The 16554-nt window shown below is 45.7% G+C and overlaps 1 protein-coding gene across 1 annotated transcript; it reads left to right on the forward strand.

The window, feature by feature from the left end:
• The first annotated feature begins 5341 nt into the window (after window positions 1-5341).
• On the forward strand, window positions 5342-14602 carry LOC126124778 (cuticle protein 21.3). Its single transcript, XM_049915124.1, has 2 exons — window positions 5342-5399; window positions 13613-14602. Exons 1-2 carry the CDS (start codon window positions 5388-5390, stop codon window positions 14393-14395), a joined length of 795 nt encoding a protein of 264 aa, XP_049771081.1. The 5' UTR covers window positions 5342-5387; the 3' UTR covers window positions 14396-14602.
• The last annotated feature ends 1952 nt before the right edge of the window (window positions 14603-16554 follow it).

Consider the following 16554-nt stretch of genomic DNA (forward strand, 5'->3'; position numbering starts at 1 on the left):
CCTGCCTTTAACCTGGCCTTCACTTCTCAATGAACGATACGTGATTTAAAATGTAGACTTTCACGGCCGGAAATATCATGTCCATTATAATTATCCGGGCTGTTATGCCGTGGTCGGTTGATGAATTCTGTGGTGATTCCCAACGTTTCGTCTCCGACTGCGGGAGACATCTTCAAGGGGGTCCGTAGCTCGATGAAAGGTCCAACACACACACAGGCTCGCTACTGACTACAGTCGGACCGAGACTCGAACTCGGGACCTTTTCCTTGCGCGCGCAAGTGCTCTACCATCCGCGAAAGGCAATGGTCCCGAGTTCGAGTCTTGGTCCGGCACAGAATTTTAATCTGCCAGGAAGTTTCATATAACTGGAGTCTCTTACCTAGCCCCCAACTCCCACCCTAAAAAAATACATAGTGAGAAATCAGTCGAACTTCGAGGGAAGTCGTGCGGTGTGCTGTAGGAAGTGCAACGCCGTACTGCAGATGAACATCACACCTCGTACCTTTAACTGAATTGGAGCTGTTAAGGTGGAGAATGCAAAACGCCTTTTGTTGTTATGTTATCGGAATTTCGACACACTGCGCAATGAACGTGCGAACGATCTGCAAGAGGGAGACACCTGTCAACAACCATATGAACCGCCAGTTTAGGTCTGGCGCCAAGGTAAACTTTGAGTTTCGATGCGTAAGCTGAAATTCATCCAAGGTCCTACGTTCATTCATGTATAAGGTATGTTGTGATGCCGGGAAAATTCCTGTTCCGTATGCCCATGGCGTCTTCGTCATTCTCTTCTATTATTTCTTTTCCAGAGATCACTCTTACAATACGGCAACCAGATTTTTGTAATTTTTTATACTTATGCTGTTTGAAGTCCAGAACTCAAATATATATGTACCAAAGCAGTTCTAAGCAACTCTCAATAACTGTCGAGAAAATCGTGTTTTAAGTTTTCAGACCATGTTTAATAGGTGAAAGTAAGTTGCTTTTTGAAGAAGTGGCTAAGTAACAGGGTGCTTGTTTGCAATGTGGGGTTCTGGGTTCGATTCTTTTTCTTCTAAGCGTAAAATACATAAAGAAGAGAAAATATCGGTAGCGCCCTAGACGGGTAATCGTTGGATCGAGTCTTGTTTCGATCAATTTTTCTCGTATTTCCTGTTCAGTACAAATGTCTTAGTCATTTTAATACAAAATTCATCAAAAATGTGCTAGTTAACTCATATCTAATTGTCATAATGAAAAACAGCACATTTTACTTCTAACTACGTATCACACTCAAAAATGCAGTTTTCATTGCAAATATAAATTTTTAAGCATCAACTTTTATAACACATTTCAATCAAGATTGTTTACATTAAAAAATAAAAAAATTTTTTTCGATCTTTAGGTATTTTACGCTTCACGCAAATGTTCGTCAAACATGCATCTTTGTTTGAGTCGGCTGAGAATCAAACCAAGGACCCCTCCTCCCTCCCACCCCGTATGGCAGGCGAGCAGTCTACCACAGAAAATCAGCACCCAAGGTGTCTGAGGCGCCTTGTCACGGTCCTCGGGCATGGGTGTGTGTGTGTGTGTGTGTGTGTGTGTGTGTGTGTGTGTGTGTGTGTGTGTGTTGCCCGTAGCGTAAGTTAGTTTAAGTCAGATTAAGTAGTGTGTAAGCTTAGGGACCGATGATGGTTCAAATGGTTCTGAGCACTATGCGACTTAATATCTGAGGTCATCAGTCCCCTAGAACTTAGAACTACTTAAACCTAACTAACGGAAGGACATCGCACACATCCATGCCCGAGGCAGGATTCGAACCTGCGACCGTAGCGCTTGCGGGACCGATGATCTCAGCAGTTTGGTCCCATAAGACTTTAGCACAAATTTCCAAAATTTCCAAAAAAGCAGCCTCACAGTAGCTTGTTAAACATGACTGGAAAGCTTCAAAGACGATTCTCTCGAGAATATTTGGAAGTTGCATGTGACAGCGTTGGTTGATAGATAGTTTAGTGTAGAACTACGCTTGCCATAAATATAAAAAATTTAAAAATCTGATCGTCGTCTGATCTCTTTGTTAGGTACCCGTTTTATCTTTTGGGTTCGCAAAAACATAAAGAAATAGAAAAATGCGACTGCAATGTGATCTCCTTGTTAGTTATTAGTTTTATCTCTTGGCTTCACAGACACATTGTTCAAATTCTGTCAGAAGCACTGGAAGCCACAGAGGTAATTTCCAGGCATATACGCTACTGGCCATTAAAATTGCTACACCAAAAAGATGACGTGCTACACACGCGAAATTTAACTGACAGGAAGAAGATGCTGTGATATGCAACTGATTAACTTTTCAGAGCATTCTCACAAGGTTGGCGCCGGTGGCGACACCTACAAAGTGCTGACATGAGAAAAGTTTCCAATCGATTTATCATACACAAACAGCAGTTGACCGGCATTGCCTGGTGAAACATTGTTGTGATGCCTCGTGTAAGGAGGCGAAATGCGTACCATCACGTTTCCGACTTTGATAAAGGTCGGATTGTAGCCTATCGCGATTGCGGTTTATCGTATCGCGACATTGCTGCTCGCGTTGGTCGAGATCCAATGACTGTTAGCAGAATATGGAATCGGTGGGTTCAGGAGGGTAATACGGAAGGCCGTGCTGGATCCCAACGGCCTCGTATCACTAGCAGTCGAGATGACAGGCATCTTATCCGCATGGCTGTAACGGAACGTGTAGCCACGTCTCAATCCCTGACTCAACAGATGGAGACGTTTGCAAGACAACAACCACCTGCTCGAACAGTTCGACGACGTTTGGAGCAGCATGGACTATCAGCTCGGAGACCTTGGCTGCGGTTACCCTTGACGCTGCATCACAGACAGGAGCGCCTGCAATGGTGTACTCAACGACGAACCTGTGTGAGTGAAAGGAAAAACGTCATTTTTTCGGATGAATCCAGGTTCTTTACTATCAAAAACAGTCTTGATCACGATTTATTTATCAAGGTGACCGGTTTCGATCACTACTGTGGTCATCTTCAGACCATTGAGTAGGAACCTCTTTCTGTTGGAGATTACACTATATAAATTCAAGTTCAGTTGAGCGCTAAATGAGCTGTGGAAACAATCATGCACGAGTTTCCGTAATTTAAGCAATCTGTTGGAGTAGTGATTCTCCAACGGAAAGAGGTTCCTACTCAATGGTCTGAAGATCACAGTAGTGGTCGAAACCGGTCATCTTGATAAATAAATCGTGATCAAGACTGTTTTTGATAGTAAATATTTGTAAGACATTGATCACTGCCTTTCCCGTAATGTATTCGAAAGTAATCCGGGTTCTGTTTACAGCATCGTGATGTTCGCATCCGTGTTTGGCGACATCGCGGTGAACGCACATTGTAAGCTTGTATTCGTCATGGCCATACTGGCGTATCACCCAGCGTGATGGTATGGGGTACCGTTGGTTACACGTCTCGGTCACCTCTTGTTCGCATTGACTGCACTTTAAACAGTGGACGTTACATTTCAGATGCTTTACGACCCGTGGCTCTACATTCGATCCATGCGAAACCCTACATTTCAGCAGGATAATGCACGACGGCATGTTGCAGGTCCTGTACGGGCCTTTCTGGATACAGAAAATGTTCGACTGCTGCCCTGGCCAGCACATTCTCCAGATCTCTCACCAGTTTAAAACATCTGGTCAATGGTGGCCGAGCAACTGGCTCGTCACAATACGCCAGTCACTACTCTTAATGAACTGTGGTATCGTGTTGAAGCTGCATGGGCAGCTGTACCTGTACACGCCATCCAAGCTCTGTTTGACTCAATGCTCAGGCGTATCAAGACCGTTATTACGGCCAGAGGTGGTTGTTCTGGGTACTGATTTCTCAGGATCTATGCACCCAAATTGCGTGAAAATGTATTCACATGTCAGTTGTAGTATAATATATTTGTCCAATGAATACCCGTTTGTCATCTGCATTTCTTCTTGGTGTAGCAATTTTAATGGCCAGTAGTGTAGGAATGTCAATGCCGTCACGTCTTGTGTGAATTTGCTTTTTTTTTGTTGGGTCATCAGTCTACTGACTGGTTTGATGCGGCCCGCCACGAATTCCTTTCCTGTGCTAACCTCTTCATCTCAGAGTAGCACTTGCAACCTACGTCCTCAATTATTTGCTTGACGTATTCCAATCTCTGTCTTCCTCTACACTTTTTGCCCTCTACAACTCCCTCTAGTACAATGGAAGTCATTCCCTCATGTCTTAGCAGATGTCCTATCATCCTGTCCCTTCTCCTTATCAGTGTTTTCCACATATTCCTTTCCTCTCCGATTCTGCGTAGAACCTCCTCATTCCTTACCTTATCAGTCCACCTAATTTTCAACATTCGTCTATAGCACCACATCTCAAATGCTTCGATTCTCTTCTGTTCCGGTTTTCCCACAGTCCATGTTTCACTACCATACAATGCTGTACTCCAGACGTACATCCTCAGAAATTTCTTCCTCAAATTAAGGCCGGTATTTGATATTAGTAGACTTCTCTTGGCCAGAAATGCCTTTTTTGCCACAGCGAGTCTGCTTTTGATGTCCTCCTTGCTCCGTCCGTCATTGGTTATTTTACTGCCTAGGTAGCAGAATTCCTTAACTTCATTGACTTCGTGACCATCAGTCCTGATGTTAAGTTTCTCGCTGTTCTCATTTCTACTACTTCTCATTACCTTCGTCTTTCTCCTATTTACTCTCAAACCATACTGCGTACTCATTAGACTGTACATTCCGTTCAGCAGATCATTTAATTTTTCTTCACTTTCACTCAGGATAGCAATGTCATCAGCGAATCGTATCATTGATATCCTTTCACCTTCTATTTTAATTCCACTCCTGAACCTTTCTTTTATTTCGATCATTGCTTCCTCGATGTACAGATTGAAGAGTAGGGGCGAAAGGCTACAGCCTTGTCTTACACCCTTACTAAGAGCGTTGAAAGGGCACTGGCTGCTTCAGAATTTCGCTGGCGATAATTTCAGCGGATAACGGAAATAAGGAAACGGGACGACGAGATTTCGGAAACGATGCTCTCGGGTCCGGTCCGACTCGCGCCTGACCTACAGACGCAGTCAGCGACCTTGGCCGGGACGCTCCGTCCTAGGAGGATCGGGCCAGCCAGGGACGCGGCCACAGCTGGAGGTGTGGAGGTGTGGAGGTGTGGGTGCACCCCGCCCATGGTCCGGGTGGTGGCCGCCGCGTTTCGCAGGCCGCGGTGAAAGGGTACGGCACCGGACGCCGCCCCACCAAGCCACGCCCACCGCCGGGCGCGCAGTATAAAACGGCGCGGAGCCCTGCCGGTCAGCACTCTGGTCCGTTCAGTTCCAAGACAACCACAACCAACAACAACAACAACATGGCTTTCAAGGTACGTACGTGACCACCACTGTGCTACGGCTCGTGTAGTCAACTGTTTCCAACTGCGCGATTCTCTGCTCGACTGCGCTACGACATTCATTGTTTTCCTGTAGGTTCTAATATCGAGGACCTGGATATTCCAAATACTAGGCGCGAAACAGAGAACCCTAGTTCCAAAGAGCCTTGAAAAATTTGTTTTCCATCAGGCTGTATTCCTTCTGTTGAAACGTCCCTTTAGAAAGCCGGCTGCGGTGGCCGTGTGGTTCTGCCGCTGCAGTCCGGAACCGCGAGGCTGCTACGGTCGCAGGCTCGAATCCTGCCTCGGGCATGGGTGTGTGTGATGTCCTTAGTTTAGTTAGGTTTAAGTGGTTCTAAGTTCTAGGGGACTTCTGACCTAAGATGTTGAGTCCCATAGTGCTCAGAGCCATTTGAACCATTTTTTTCGTCCCCTTAGAAAAATTATAGAAGACTGTGCTTAAAGTGACATACAATATTTTTAGCGCAACGCAATCTGACTTCCATTAATCCCTACAAAAGAATGGCCCTGACTAACATTAACCTATACCTTTCACAAATCGCTTACCTCACAAAAATCTTCGTTACTGGAACTACTGCAATACAGCGAGCGCCACTACTGCCAGCTAAATATAAGATTCAAACTACGGAAGTCACTAACTACTGATAGGGATAGTTAGCAAATGAAAGATTTTAATAGAGAACAAACAATGATTTCAAAACTCCGCCATCTCTCTCCCCACATCCACCACTGCTGGCGGCTCACCTCCAACTGCGCAACGCTACGCTCTGTTCACATCCAGCTGCCGCTGCCCAACACTACAATGGCAGACAACAATGCAAACTAGCCACAGACTGCACACAGCACAGCCAGCGATTTTCATACAGAGCGCTATGATGTAACGTTGCCAATAAGAAAACATAAACAGCCTACTTACACTGTCTCTACCTGTCAACGATGTAGGCCACACAAGCGTAGAATACCCCAGGTCTTACTCATTGGTGCCGAGTCCTTTCAGACGTATCAACTACAGATACAAAGTGAACTGGTGGCTAAATGGTCCTTGCACATTTCCGCTGAGTTGGTTCATATCAAATGAACAGAGATGTTTCCCTTTTATGTAAACACTCTCGATGAGGAGGCTATGGGGGTTAGGGTTTAATGCTTCGTCGAATATCATCTGAGACGGAGCTCGGAATGATAAGGCTGGGAAAGGAAATCGGTCGTACCCTTTCAAATGAACCATCCAGGGTTTCACCATCAGCTATTTAGGAAAATCGCGGAGAATTTAAATTAGGATGTCTGGACTTGGTTTTCAACCACCGTCGGCCGGCCGGCGTGGCCGAGCGGTTAAAGGCGCTACAGTCTGGAACCGCACGACCGCTACGGTCGCAGGTTCGAATCCTGCCTCGGGCATGGATGTGTGTGATGTCCTTAGATTAGTTGGGTTTAAGTAGTTCTAAGTTCTAGGGGACTTATGACCCCAGCAGTTGAGTCCCATAGTGCTCAGAGCCATTTGAACCATTTGAATCAACCACCGTCCTAGCGAGTACCAGTCCATTTTCTTTCTCCAGTGCGCCATCTCCCTCGGTGAGGTGACCTGGAATTCATAGTTCGAATCTCATACATTCCTTTGGGTGAAAGGACCAAGCCGGCCGTTGTGACCGAGCGGTTCTAGGCACTTCAGTCCCGACCGCGCTGCTGCTACGGTCACAGGTTCGAATCCTGCCTCGGGCATGGATGTGTATGATGTCCTTAGGTTAGTTAGGTTTAAGTAGTTCTCAGTCTAGGGGACTGATGAACTCAGATGTTAAGTCCCATAGCGGTCAGAGCCATTTGAACCATTTGTAAGGACCAGTACGATTTACGCACTACCGTTCTACGAACGTTTCCTCGAAAGGTGAGTCGTGAGCGTTTCCTGCCACCGACGTCAACTCCCTATGTAGAAAAAAGCGCGACACCTCCGGTTGGGTTGTCATGGAAAGGTTTCGTAACTAAAGCAAGCAAAGGGGAACGGAGTGTTGTGAAACTTTCCAAATTTATTGATGTGAAGTAGGCTATACACTCTCAGACTCTGTAACAGTGTTAAAAACAAGTTATTCAATGTATAGTCTTTTTCTGCAGTCTCATCCCAAAAAAAATTACGGCTATAATGCTTATTATGGGTTAGACACTGATATCCAGCACATTTGTTCAATTGCAGTGGTGAGACATCGTATTTGTGATAATATGATTGACATTAGGATTAACTGTTTCTATTCGACTGGCCCCGTTGACTGAAAGCGATAATGGAGAAACTACACAATGCAGTTCATCAGTAGTTACTGATAGTGTTAATACGGTATCCCACGTGTGGTACCACACAAATAGCTGTTGCCCTGAGAAAACAGTATCGAATTTCCCTATAGAAATCCCTAGCGCTGTCACTAAAGTAATCAGGAATGGATTCGTGATTTTTACATATAAACAAAACAAAACAAAAAAGAATGAACGTTGCTCCGCTTCCCAAGTGACTGGTATGCAAAAGACCTTTAACAAGTTGGCCGATTAACTCCGTAGTTAGATGTTTTCCTCAGCAGTTGTTCTAAATGGGAAGAAGGAAACAGTGGCCTTTACTAATTAACCATGTAGGCTTCACGTAACACCTGGATAGTTTGCAAGCCTGCGCCAAAAAAGACTGATCTACTAGAATATGAAATAACAGGAGGTGCGTTGGTTCATGTCCACTCTACAGAGATACGTTTTCCTCTAGACTATGCGTTCTAATCCATATTAATCAGTCCGTTAGAAGCGCCATAGGAAATCGGCAGTGCAGTTTAGAAAGTTTTTAGAAGTTCGTTGTAGTTATTTTGCTAGTGATACTACAAACAAAAAATAGTCAGAGTATTACTTCCTACAGTGGTCGAACACTTTACGATTTGCTCCCCGTAACGAAAGATGGTGCATGCTTTTAGTGGATTTTCGTTCCGATGACTGAGGCGTGCACGGTGAATCATGGAACAAAAATCACAAATCTCATCAGGCTGAGAATCATGTGTTTGTTTGGTTCAAATGAGTAATGAGAAGCTCTGCAACAACATTCGGTCAATGGATAAACTTGTAGGGTAGTACAAAAGCTTAAGGAAGTTGAACTCGGATTTGAATAGCTATTGAACAGAACTTAACTGTACACAGGTAGATGGTGCAGTGACAGACACACTGTAGGCCTTGGTGGCCGAGCGGTTCTAGGCTCTTCAGTCCGGAACCGCGCGACTGCTACGGTCGAAGGTTCTAATCCTGCCTCGGGCATGGATGTCCTCAGGTTAGTTGGGTTAAGTCCCATAGTGCTGAGAGTCATTTGAATCATTTGAACAGAGACACTATTTGCTCATTCGGAAGAAGAAGTTGAAATCCTACGTACCACATTTCCATTTTCCATTTACGAACTTCCAGCATGCTCTAGTAACTTGGATCAGCAACTTCTGATAATAAATACAATGGAAAACCAGTCGAAGTTGCGAATATTTTATTTTTCATTCGGTGACTAGTTTCGGGCCCATATCGATTTTCAGATCAACGTAACAAAGTCGGAAATTGGATTTGCGAAGATGTCAAAGAAATATGTAATGTAAAATCACAGTGCATACATATAACTATTAGATTTTCCATGTTTTCTCTTCTTCTATTAAGACAAATACCGGAATAATTTCTTTGAAAAGGACACGGCTCAAATCTTTCCTTGCACCTGTTTTGTGAGACGTTACGCTCCTTCTCTGGTGACCTAGACGTCGACGAGATCCTTAATTCTTAGCCGTCCTTCTTCCTGGAACTGTTTTCTGATAGCTGTTAAGGCACAGGAACTGCATACAAGAAATTAACGCAAAGAACGGGCCTGTGGTTCTCTTTCTTCTTCTCAGCGTTAATGCCGTCTAGTATCCATTCGAGATTTGACAGATTTATAGACGTCCTTTCTGCCACCGCAGTTGTTAGTAACATAATGGGGGGAATTCAGGTGCGCTACCTAGCTGTGGATTGTGTAAACTTGGTTCCGTGTGATCTTGTTTTTACTGCTTCTGTGGCGTATTTTCTTAGGCGGGAACGGGGGCCAGCACAGCATATTCCTAAGAGAATGTTATAACCCGCCTAAAAACCGCAGTAATGCTGGTCGGTGTACCAGCCACGATCGTAAATCCGCCACGCGATTTCTGACCAGATCTGTCTCAACTACCTGTCCTGCAAGCTAGGGCGCTGCGTGTTACGCCATACGAGCGGGTTAGCTTAGCTGCACGTCTGTATCAAGGGCAAAATACAGCTGGGACATGAATACGCCCATGCTTCAGAATGAGAGTAGTAGGTCTACTTATTACGCTATCGCTATACGGGACAACTCCGCGACAATGTTACAAACTTGCATTGACGATAGGGAAGGGTAAGTGTAAATTTGAGGTAAGGGATCCTAGTCCGGAAAGTTATAAGCGAAAATCGTTCTGATAGTGGAATACATTTACCAGTACTGTTGCTGCTAAGGCTGTAAGGTAGGCACCTTTGCCTGCAGCTCGTGGTCGTGCGGTAGCGTTCTCGCTTCCCACGCCCGGGTTCCCGGGTTCGATTCCCGGCGGGGTCAGGGATTTTCTCTGCCTCGTGATGACTGGGTGTTGTGTGATGTCCTTAGGTTAGTTAGGTTTAAGTAGTTCTAAGTTCTAGGGGACTGATGACCATAGATGTTAAGTCCCATAGTGCTCAGAGCCATTTTTTGGTAGGCACCTTTCAGAGGTGGTAGTGTGGACCAAAATAAGGAAAATGTAGTAAACGTGGGATCTAAAATGCGTACCTTAAGGACTCTGAGCGCTTGTTCATCTTGATACTTTGCGACACACCTCTTCTAGTCAACAAGAGCGCATAGCTCATAAGGTGTGCATTTTTGAGACCATATTTGGTAAATTGAAGGTAGAGGAGGGGAGAAAGGAAAGGAAAGGGAAGGAAGTATTGATATCAGCTTCATCAAGACTTGGAGTAGCATCAGCGGCGACGAGTGAAAATGTGTGACGGACCGGTATTCGAACTCGGGAGCGCCTGCTTACGAGGCAGTTGCGTAAAGCGCTGCCCTACTCGGACACACTGTTTGTCACCATTGCGCGCACTGTCTTGGCACGCGTCTCCGCCGACCCACATTCGCACCTAGCGCCACCTACCCGATGTCCCTGTCCAAGTCCTGCACGCTCTCTCCTTTGAGAATCCTGCAGAAGGTCGGACGTAATTGTGGTCAGCACTGAATGTGGTGGATTCGTTGCCCAACAAGGCGAATCAGTTATACGCATTCATATAAGAGACCATATTTACTATATATTTTCCTTGCTTTGGTCCGTACTGCCTCCTCCTAAAATATGGAAACCAAATATCTTGCAATAGAGGATATTTGTTTCACAGTATCGAGATGAACAAGTAGTCACAGCGCGTAAGGTACGCATTTTGGAGCCCACGTTCACTATACATTTTATTTCTTCTTACGGTCCTGAAAGCTGCTACCTGTCTTAGCAACATTACGGCCGCATGTACTCCATTGTCAGAACTATCAGAAATAATTTTAGCTCACAACTTCAGACGCGCTCTTATTGGGTCCCTTCCCTCAGATAGCTACATTTTTGTACACCATCCATAATTTTACAGCTTGGGCGTTCCACAGTAACAAATGGCAACGACGCTATAGTATATATGCTACGACAGAAAAACAATTTAAAAATTCATTAGTTTCGCTACAATGTGGTAGCTGAGCCTGCTGCAATGTAAGAAAACTGTAGTGAAAACTGGATCCTAAGAAATGGACATGAACGAAGAACTACAGAAGTTTAGATGAAGTTTCTGTGGTGTCACCGCCAGACACCACACTTGCTAGGTGGTAGCCTTTACATCGGCCGCGGTCCGCTAGTATACGTCGGACCCGCGTGTCGCCACTGTCAGTGATTGCAGATCGAGCGCCGCCACACGGCAGGTCTAGAGAGACGTCCTAGCACTCGCCCCAGTTGTACAGCCGACTTTGCTAGCGAAGCTACACTGACAAATATGCTCTCATTTGCCGAGACGATAGTTAGCATACCCTTCAGCTACGTCATTTGCTACGACCTAGCAAGGCGCCATTAGCAGTTTATATTGAGATTGTTATTAATGTACAGTCAAGAGAGATCTTCACCAATTGTGGATTAAAGTTAAGTATTCTACCAGTTACCTCCTGTTTTGCTAGTCTTATTTCTCTGACCTGTTCCAGACCTCACGCCAGCCTGCGTGAGCTTAAACGCGTGCCTTTCGGCTTCCTCCAAACCCCGTGAATTGGCTCCTGCCAATTCACAACAGTTTCTGACGTCTCTTTTGGACTAACGCTAAGCGAGAGAGTGCGGATTCAAGGTAGAAGACAACTTGACGTAAAAAGAACAACGACAGAGGGGATTATATGCTAATGAAAACAGTGGTATGCCCACATCAAAATGATGCCAACTGAACCACGGACATAGCAAGCATGACATTTGAACCAAATTGGTAAACGGCCAATGAATAGACAGAGGCAACAGTTTTCTTAAATTCCTTTGCTTTCGGTACTGGCCAGTCCGCGCCTTGAAATGGAAGAAGAAATGGTTCAAATGGCTCTAAGCACTATGGGACTCAACATCTGAGGTCATCAGTCCTCTAGACTTAGAACTACTTAAACCTAACTAAAGTAAAGGCATCACACAGATCTATGCCCGAGGCGCGAAGGCAAAACGACTGTCTGAACGCGTTAGTACGATCTCTAATTTCCCTTATATTTGAATGGTGTTCATTGCGCGATTTGAAAATTGGTGATAATAATATATGCTTCTACATCATCAAAAGATCGAATTTCAGAATTTAGTGAGCAGCCCCTTCCGTGTGTTCCACTTCACACTTTCTATGAGATTTGTAACGCTCTCGCTATGAATAAATGTACCAGCCACGAATCTTGCCGCTCTTCTTTGGACCTTCTCAATCTCTTGAATCATACCAAACTGGTAAGGGTCCCATATAGACGATCAATACTCTAAGACTGGACGAACTAACGTATTGTAAGCAATTTCCTATTGAAGAACTGCATCGCTTCAGGATTCTACCAATGAACCGCACTCTAGAGTTCGCCTTGTCTGTTACTTGTGTAATCTGATCATTCCATTTGAGATCATTTCGAATAGTTACACCCAGGTAATTGACGGATGTTACCGTTTCCAAAGACTGGGCATTTATTTTGTACTCGTACATTAAGGGGGTTTTCGCCTTGTTATACGCAGCAGGTTACACTTACTAATATTGACAGATAACTGCCAGTCATTACATCACTCATTTATTTTCTGCAAATCCTCACTGATTTGTTCGCAACTTTCGTGTGATACTACTTTCCTGTAGACTACAACGTCATCGGCAAACAGTCTAATTCCGCTCTCAATACCATCAACCAGATCTTCTATGTAAATCGTGGAAAGCAGTGGACCTATTGCGCTGCCCTGGGGCACACTGAGGTTACGCTTGTTGCTGTTGAAGTCACCCCATTCAGCACGACATACTGCTCTCTGTCTGTTAGAAAACTTTCTATCCAACCGCATATGTCATCGGATAGACCGTAAGCGCGCACTTTTTCGAGCAAGCGACAGAGCGGAACTGAGTCGAGCGCCTTTCGAAAGTCGAGAAATATGGCGTCAACCTGGGAGCCGGTATCTACAGCCTGTTGTATAGCCTATCATGCAAAAAGAGGGCCAGTGTTGCCTTCACCATAATATCGTCCTCATAGACGTGCAAGTCGGCGAAGTGGCATCAGCTAAGAAGACTTGTACCAAGCGACCAGTCTACCCGACGGGCGGCCCTATCCACACAAAATTTCATTACATCACTGATTTGGTGATTGAACACTTTCTGGCTCCATATAACCTTAAAACTCTCCGTCCATGAACCCTTCCGTCAGATGCTGAGAATTTTTCCAGGTTGTATGGCCGTGGTCCATGGAACTGTTCAATCCCTGACGTTTCGTCCAAGGCTACTTTGGACGAAACGTCAGGGATTGAACAGTTCCATGGACCAGGGCCATACAACCCGTAGAAATTCTCAGCAGGTGAAACATTCGGTCATGAAAGCCTTCCTTCCGTCAGATGCCTAGCTTCCCGAGAATTAGGAATCGCACATGTGAGACCGCTCGCAATGAGACCTGACGAGCCACCTGTTTCCGCCCGCAGGTCGCTCTCCTGGCAGCTCTGCTGGCCGTGGCCCACGCCGGTGGCCCAGCCGCCTACTCCACCTACACCAACACCGCCGACTTCGGCGCCGTCGGAGCGACCCTCGAGAGCACCTCCAAGGGCCTGGGCGGCCTCAACACCATCAGCCAGTTCTCCAAGGCCGTGGACAGCCCCACCTCCAGCGTGCGCATCAGCAACTCGCGCGTCAGCAACGACTTCGGCTCGCTGGGCTACGGCGCCCTGCCCGCCCCCGCCGGTCTGGCCTACGGTGCTGCCGGTGCCTCCTACGGCGCCTCCCTGCACGGTGCCGGTGCCTACGGAGTAGTCCGCGCCGCCCCCGCCATCGCCGCCGCCCCCGCCCTGGCCTACGGAGCCAGCGCTTACGCCGCCCCCGCCATCGCCGCCGCCCCCGCCATCGCCGCTGCCCCCGCCCTGGCCTACGGCGCCCGCGCCTACGCCGCCCCCGCTCTTGCCTACGGCCGCGGCCTCGCCTACGGCGGCGCCTACCGTGCCGCTGTCGCCGCCCCCGCTCTGGCCTACGGTGGTGCCTACCGTGCCGCTGTCGCCGCCCCCGCTCTGGCCTACGGTGGTGCCTACCGCGCCGCTGTCGCCGCCCCCGCTCTGGCCTACGGTGGTGCCTACCGCGCCGCCTACGCCGCCCCCGCTCTGGCCTACGGAGCCCGCGCCTACGCCGCCCCCGCCTACGCTGCTGCCCCCGCCGTCCTCGCCGCTGCCCCCGGTCACGTTACCTTCTCCGGCCTGGGCACAGCCTACCACTTCTAAATTTCCTGTCCTCCATCCTCTTCTTCACACTTCCAACCCCTCTTCTGAGGTACAACCGTACACCTTTTCGGCGGTGGGCGAAAACTTCGTCGCTGGCGAATATTCTTTCTATCATGCTTTCCTTTTGCGAAAGTGCCGTGAAACAAAGTTGCGGACCATACTGTAATTTATACATCGAATAAACAAAAACTTTTCTCGCCATAATAAGTTGTTTATTTCTTTTTTATATTTTCACCTCTCACAATCTCAATTTCTATTAGTAATTTTAAATTAATACATAAAAATTTCAATAAATTATAAATAATAGGTCTCAATTTTTGACATGTACAGAGCAAATATCCTGAAACAAATTCCAAGTCACCTGCAATAAAATCGTCCATTTTAAGCCATAATATATACTTCCACATCTCTATTAAGTAGTAGCTTGATGCCCACAGCCTCGCTCGCGTTTGCATAGCAATTACGACAAAATTAATTTCATAAACATATATTAGGCTACTGAAAAATTAATACAGTAAATACCTTATCTTTTTCTATGCGACTGTGACAAAGCCAGCTTGTCGCGGTGATAGTTAAATAACTTTCTTTCATCCAGTTCACAAACTGCCACACCTTCTAAACTTTCGATTCTAATTAAGGCCATCGTTGCATGCCTTTCTCCGAATGTACTTCTAAGCAAAAAGCGATTCCGGTAGCTGGAGTCTAAGTCTTTTGTCATCACTGTCTCCTGTGTTCTAGTGGTATTTCTATTGAACTTTCCATTCTCAACACATACTTCTTCGTTTGTAATCGAGAACTCAAATAGAATTATTCATAGATTTAAGTATAAAATATTTTAATTTTGCATAGAAAAGTTTCATCCCCTATTTCATCCCCTTAGTGCTTGCATTTCCAAAGACACTCAAACATGTAATTTTTATTTCTACCTAAGAAGCCAAATATAAATTTTCATAGATTTGTCTTGAAAAATGCTTTTATAATGAAAGTGAGACGTGGTAGTTACGGAAAGCAGAAAAGGTGTTGACGGGGCCTAATCAGGTACCGTTGGTGGCACAGTAAACACTTACGCTTTATTTAAGGAAATAATTTATTAAAAACATTTTTTTAAAAAATGACTAACACAAGCTACACCGACGGATGAAGGCCTTAGTAAGAAGGAATTCAAAATTATTTGTCGGCTGAAGGTCACAATCAATACTTCAGAACAATTAGAGGCTGAAGGCTTGAATTACAAGTGAGGAAGATAACTACACCTTGAAAATACCAAATAATTTTTAAAACAGTCATTAAAAAAGTTGACTGTAACACAAGGTACACTGACGGCTGAAGGCTTTATTAAGAAAGAATTCAAATTATTTGTCGCCTGAAGGCCACAAGCAACAGGAATAATTCAAACAAAATATTATTTTTTAACAATTGACACAATCGGACCAAATAAAGAAGGGAGGTATCCACAGACAGTGCTCCAAGGATCGACCTGAGAAATTCCCTAAAGGTGCGTAAGCGGTAAGACATGCAGCCAAGAGTTATGCTCACTAACAGGATGGCAACTCAAACTAGGGACAGCTTAAACGCCGATCAGCACACTCGCAAAATCTACCTAAGATCCGATAACCACAACCACGATAGATTAACAGTTAACATCGTCAAATGACAAGCATTTAATTGCACAAGTTGGCTCCACCAAATCCTAGTACGCAGACAAGGCTAAGACCAAACTGCCTATTCAAAGTCTGACTAGATGCACATGGAACCGCAAAAGACAATTCCACGAACAAATCAAACTATGCTAAATAGTCACTATAAACCAGCAAGCCGAATTGCACGTAGACATGAACGTTGAGAACATAGAAACGGTCGGAAGACCAGATACACGTCGTCCACTGAGACGAACGACCGAACGACCAACCATCGGTCGTTGCCGATCAAGTCAGGCAAGGGAAACGTCGGAGTGTAAAACCGCCAACTGACAGCTTGATGGCATGAGGTCACTTCGATGGACGGACACACACTCATGTGAAAGTTTCACTACTCGAATGTAACGATCCATTCGACTTAAACTCTCTGAATCCCGACCTCGGCGTGGTCGTGCACTCTCGCGACCACATCCTTCCATCGAGCAGTGCATGCATCGCCAGCTCCCTCGGCGAGTACTGGCG

Source organism: Schistocerca cancellata, unplaced genomic scaffold, assembly GCF_023864275.1.
Source record: "Schistocerca cancellata isolate TAMUIC-IGC-003103 unplaced genomic scaffold, iqSchCanc2.1 HiC_scaffold_426, whole genome shotgun sequence".
NCBI lineage: Eukaryota > Metazoa > Arthropoda > Insecta > Orthoptera > Acrididae > Schistocerca > Schistocerca cancellata.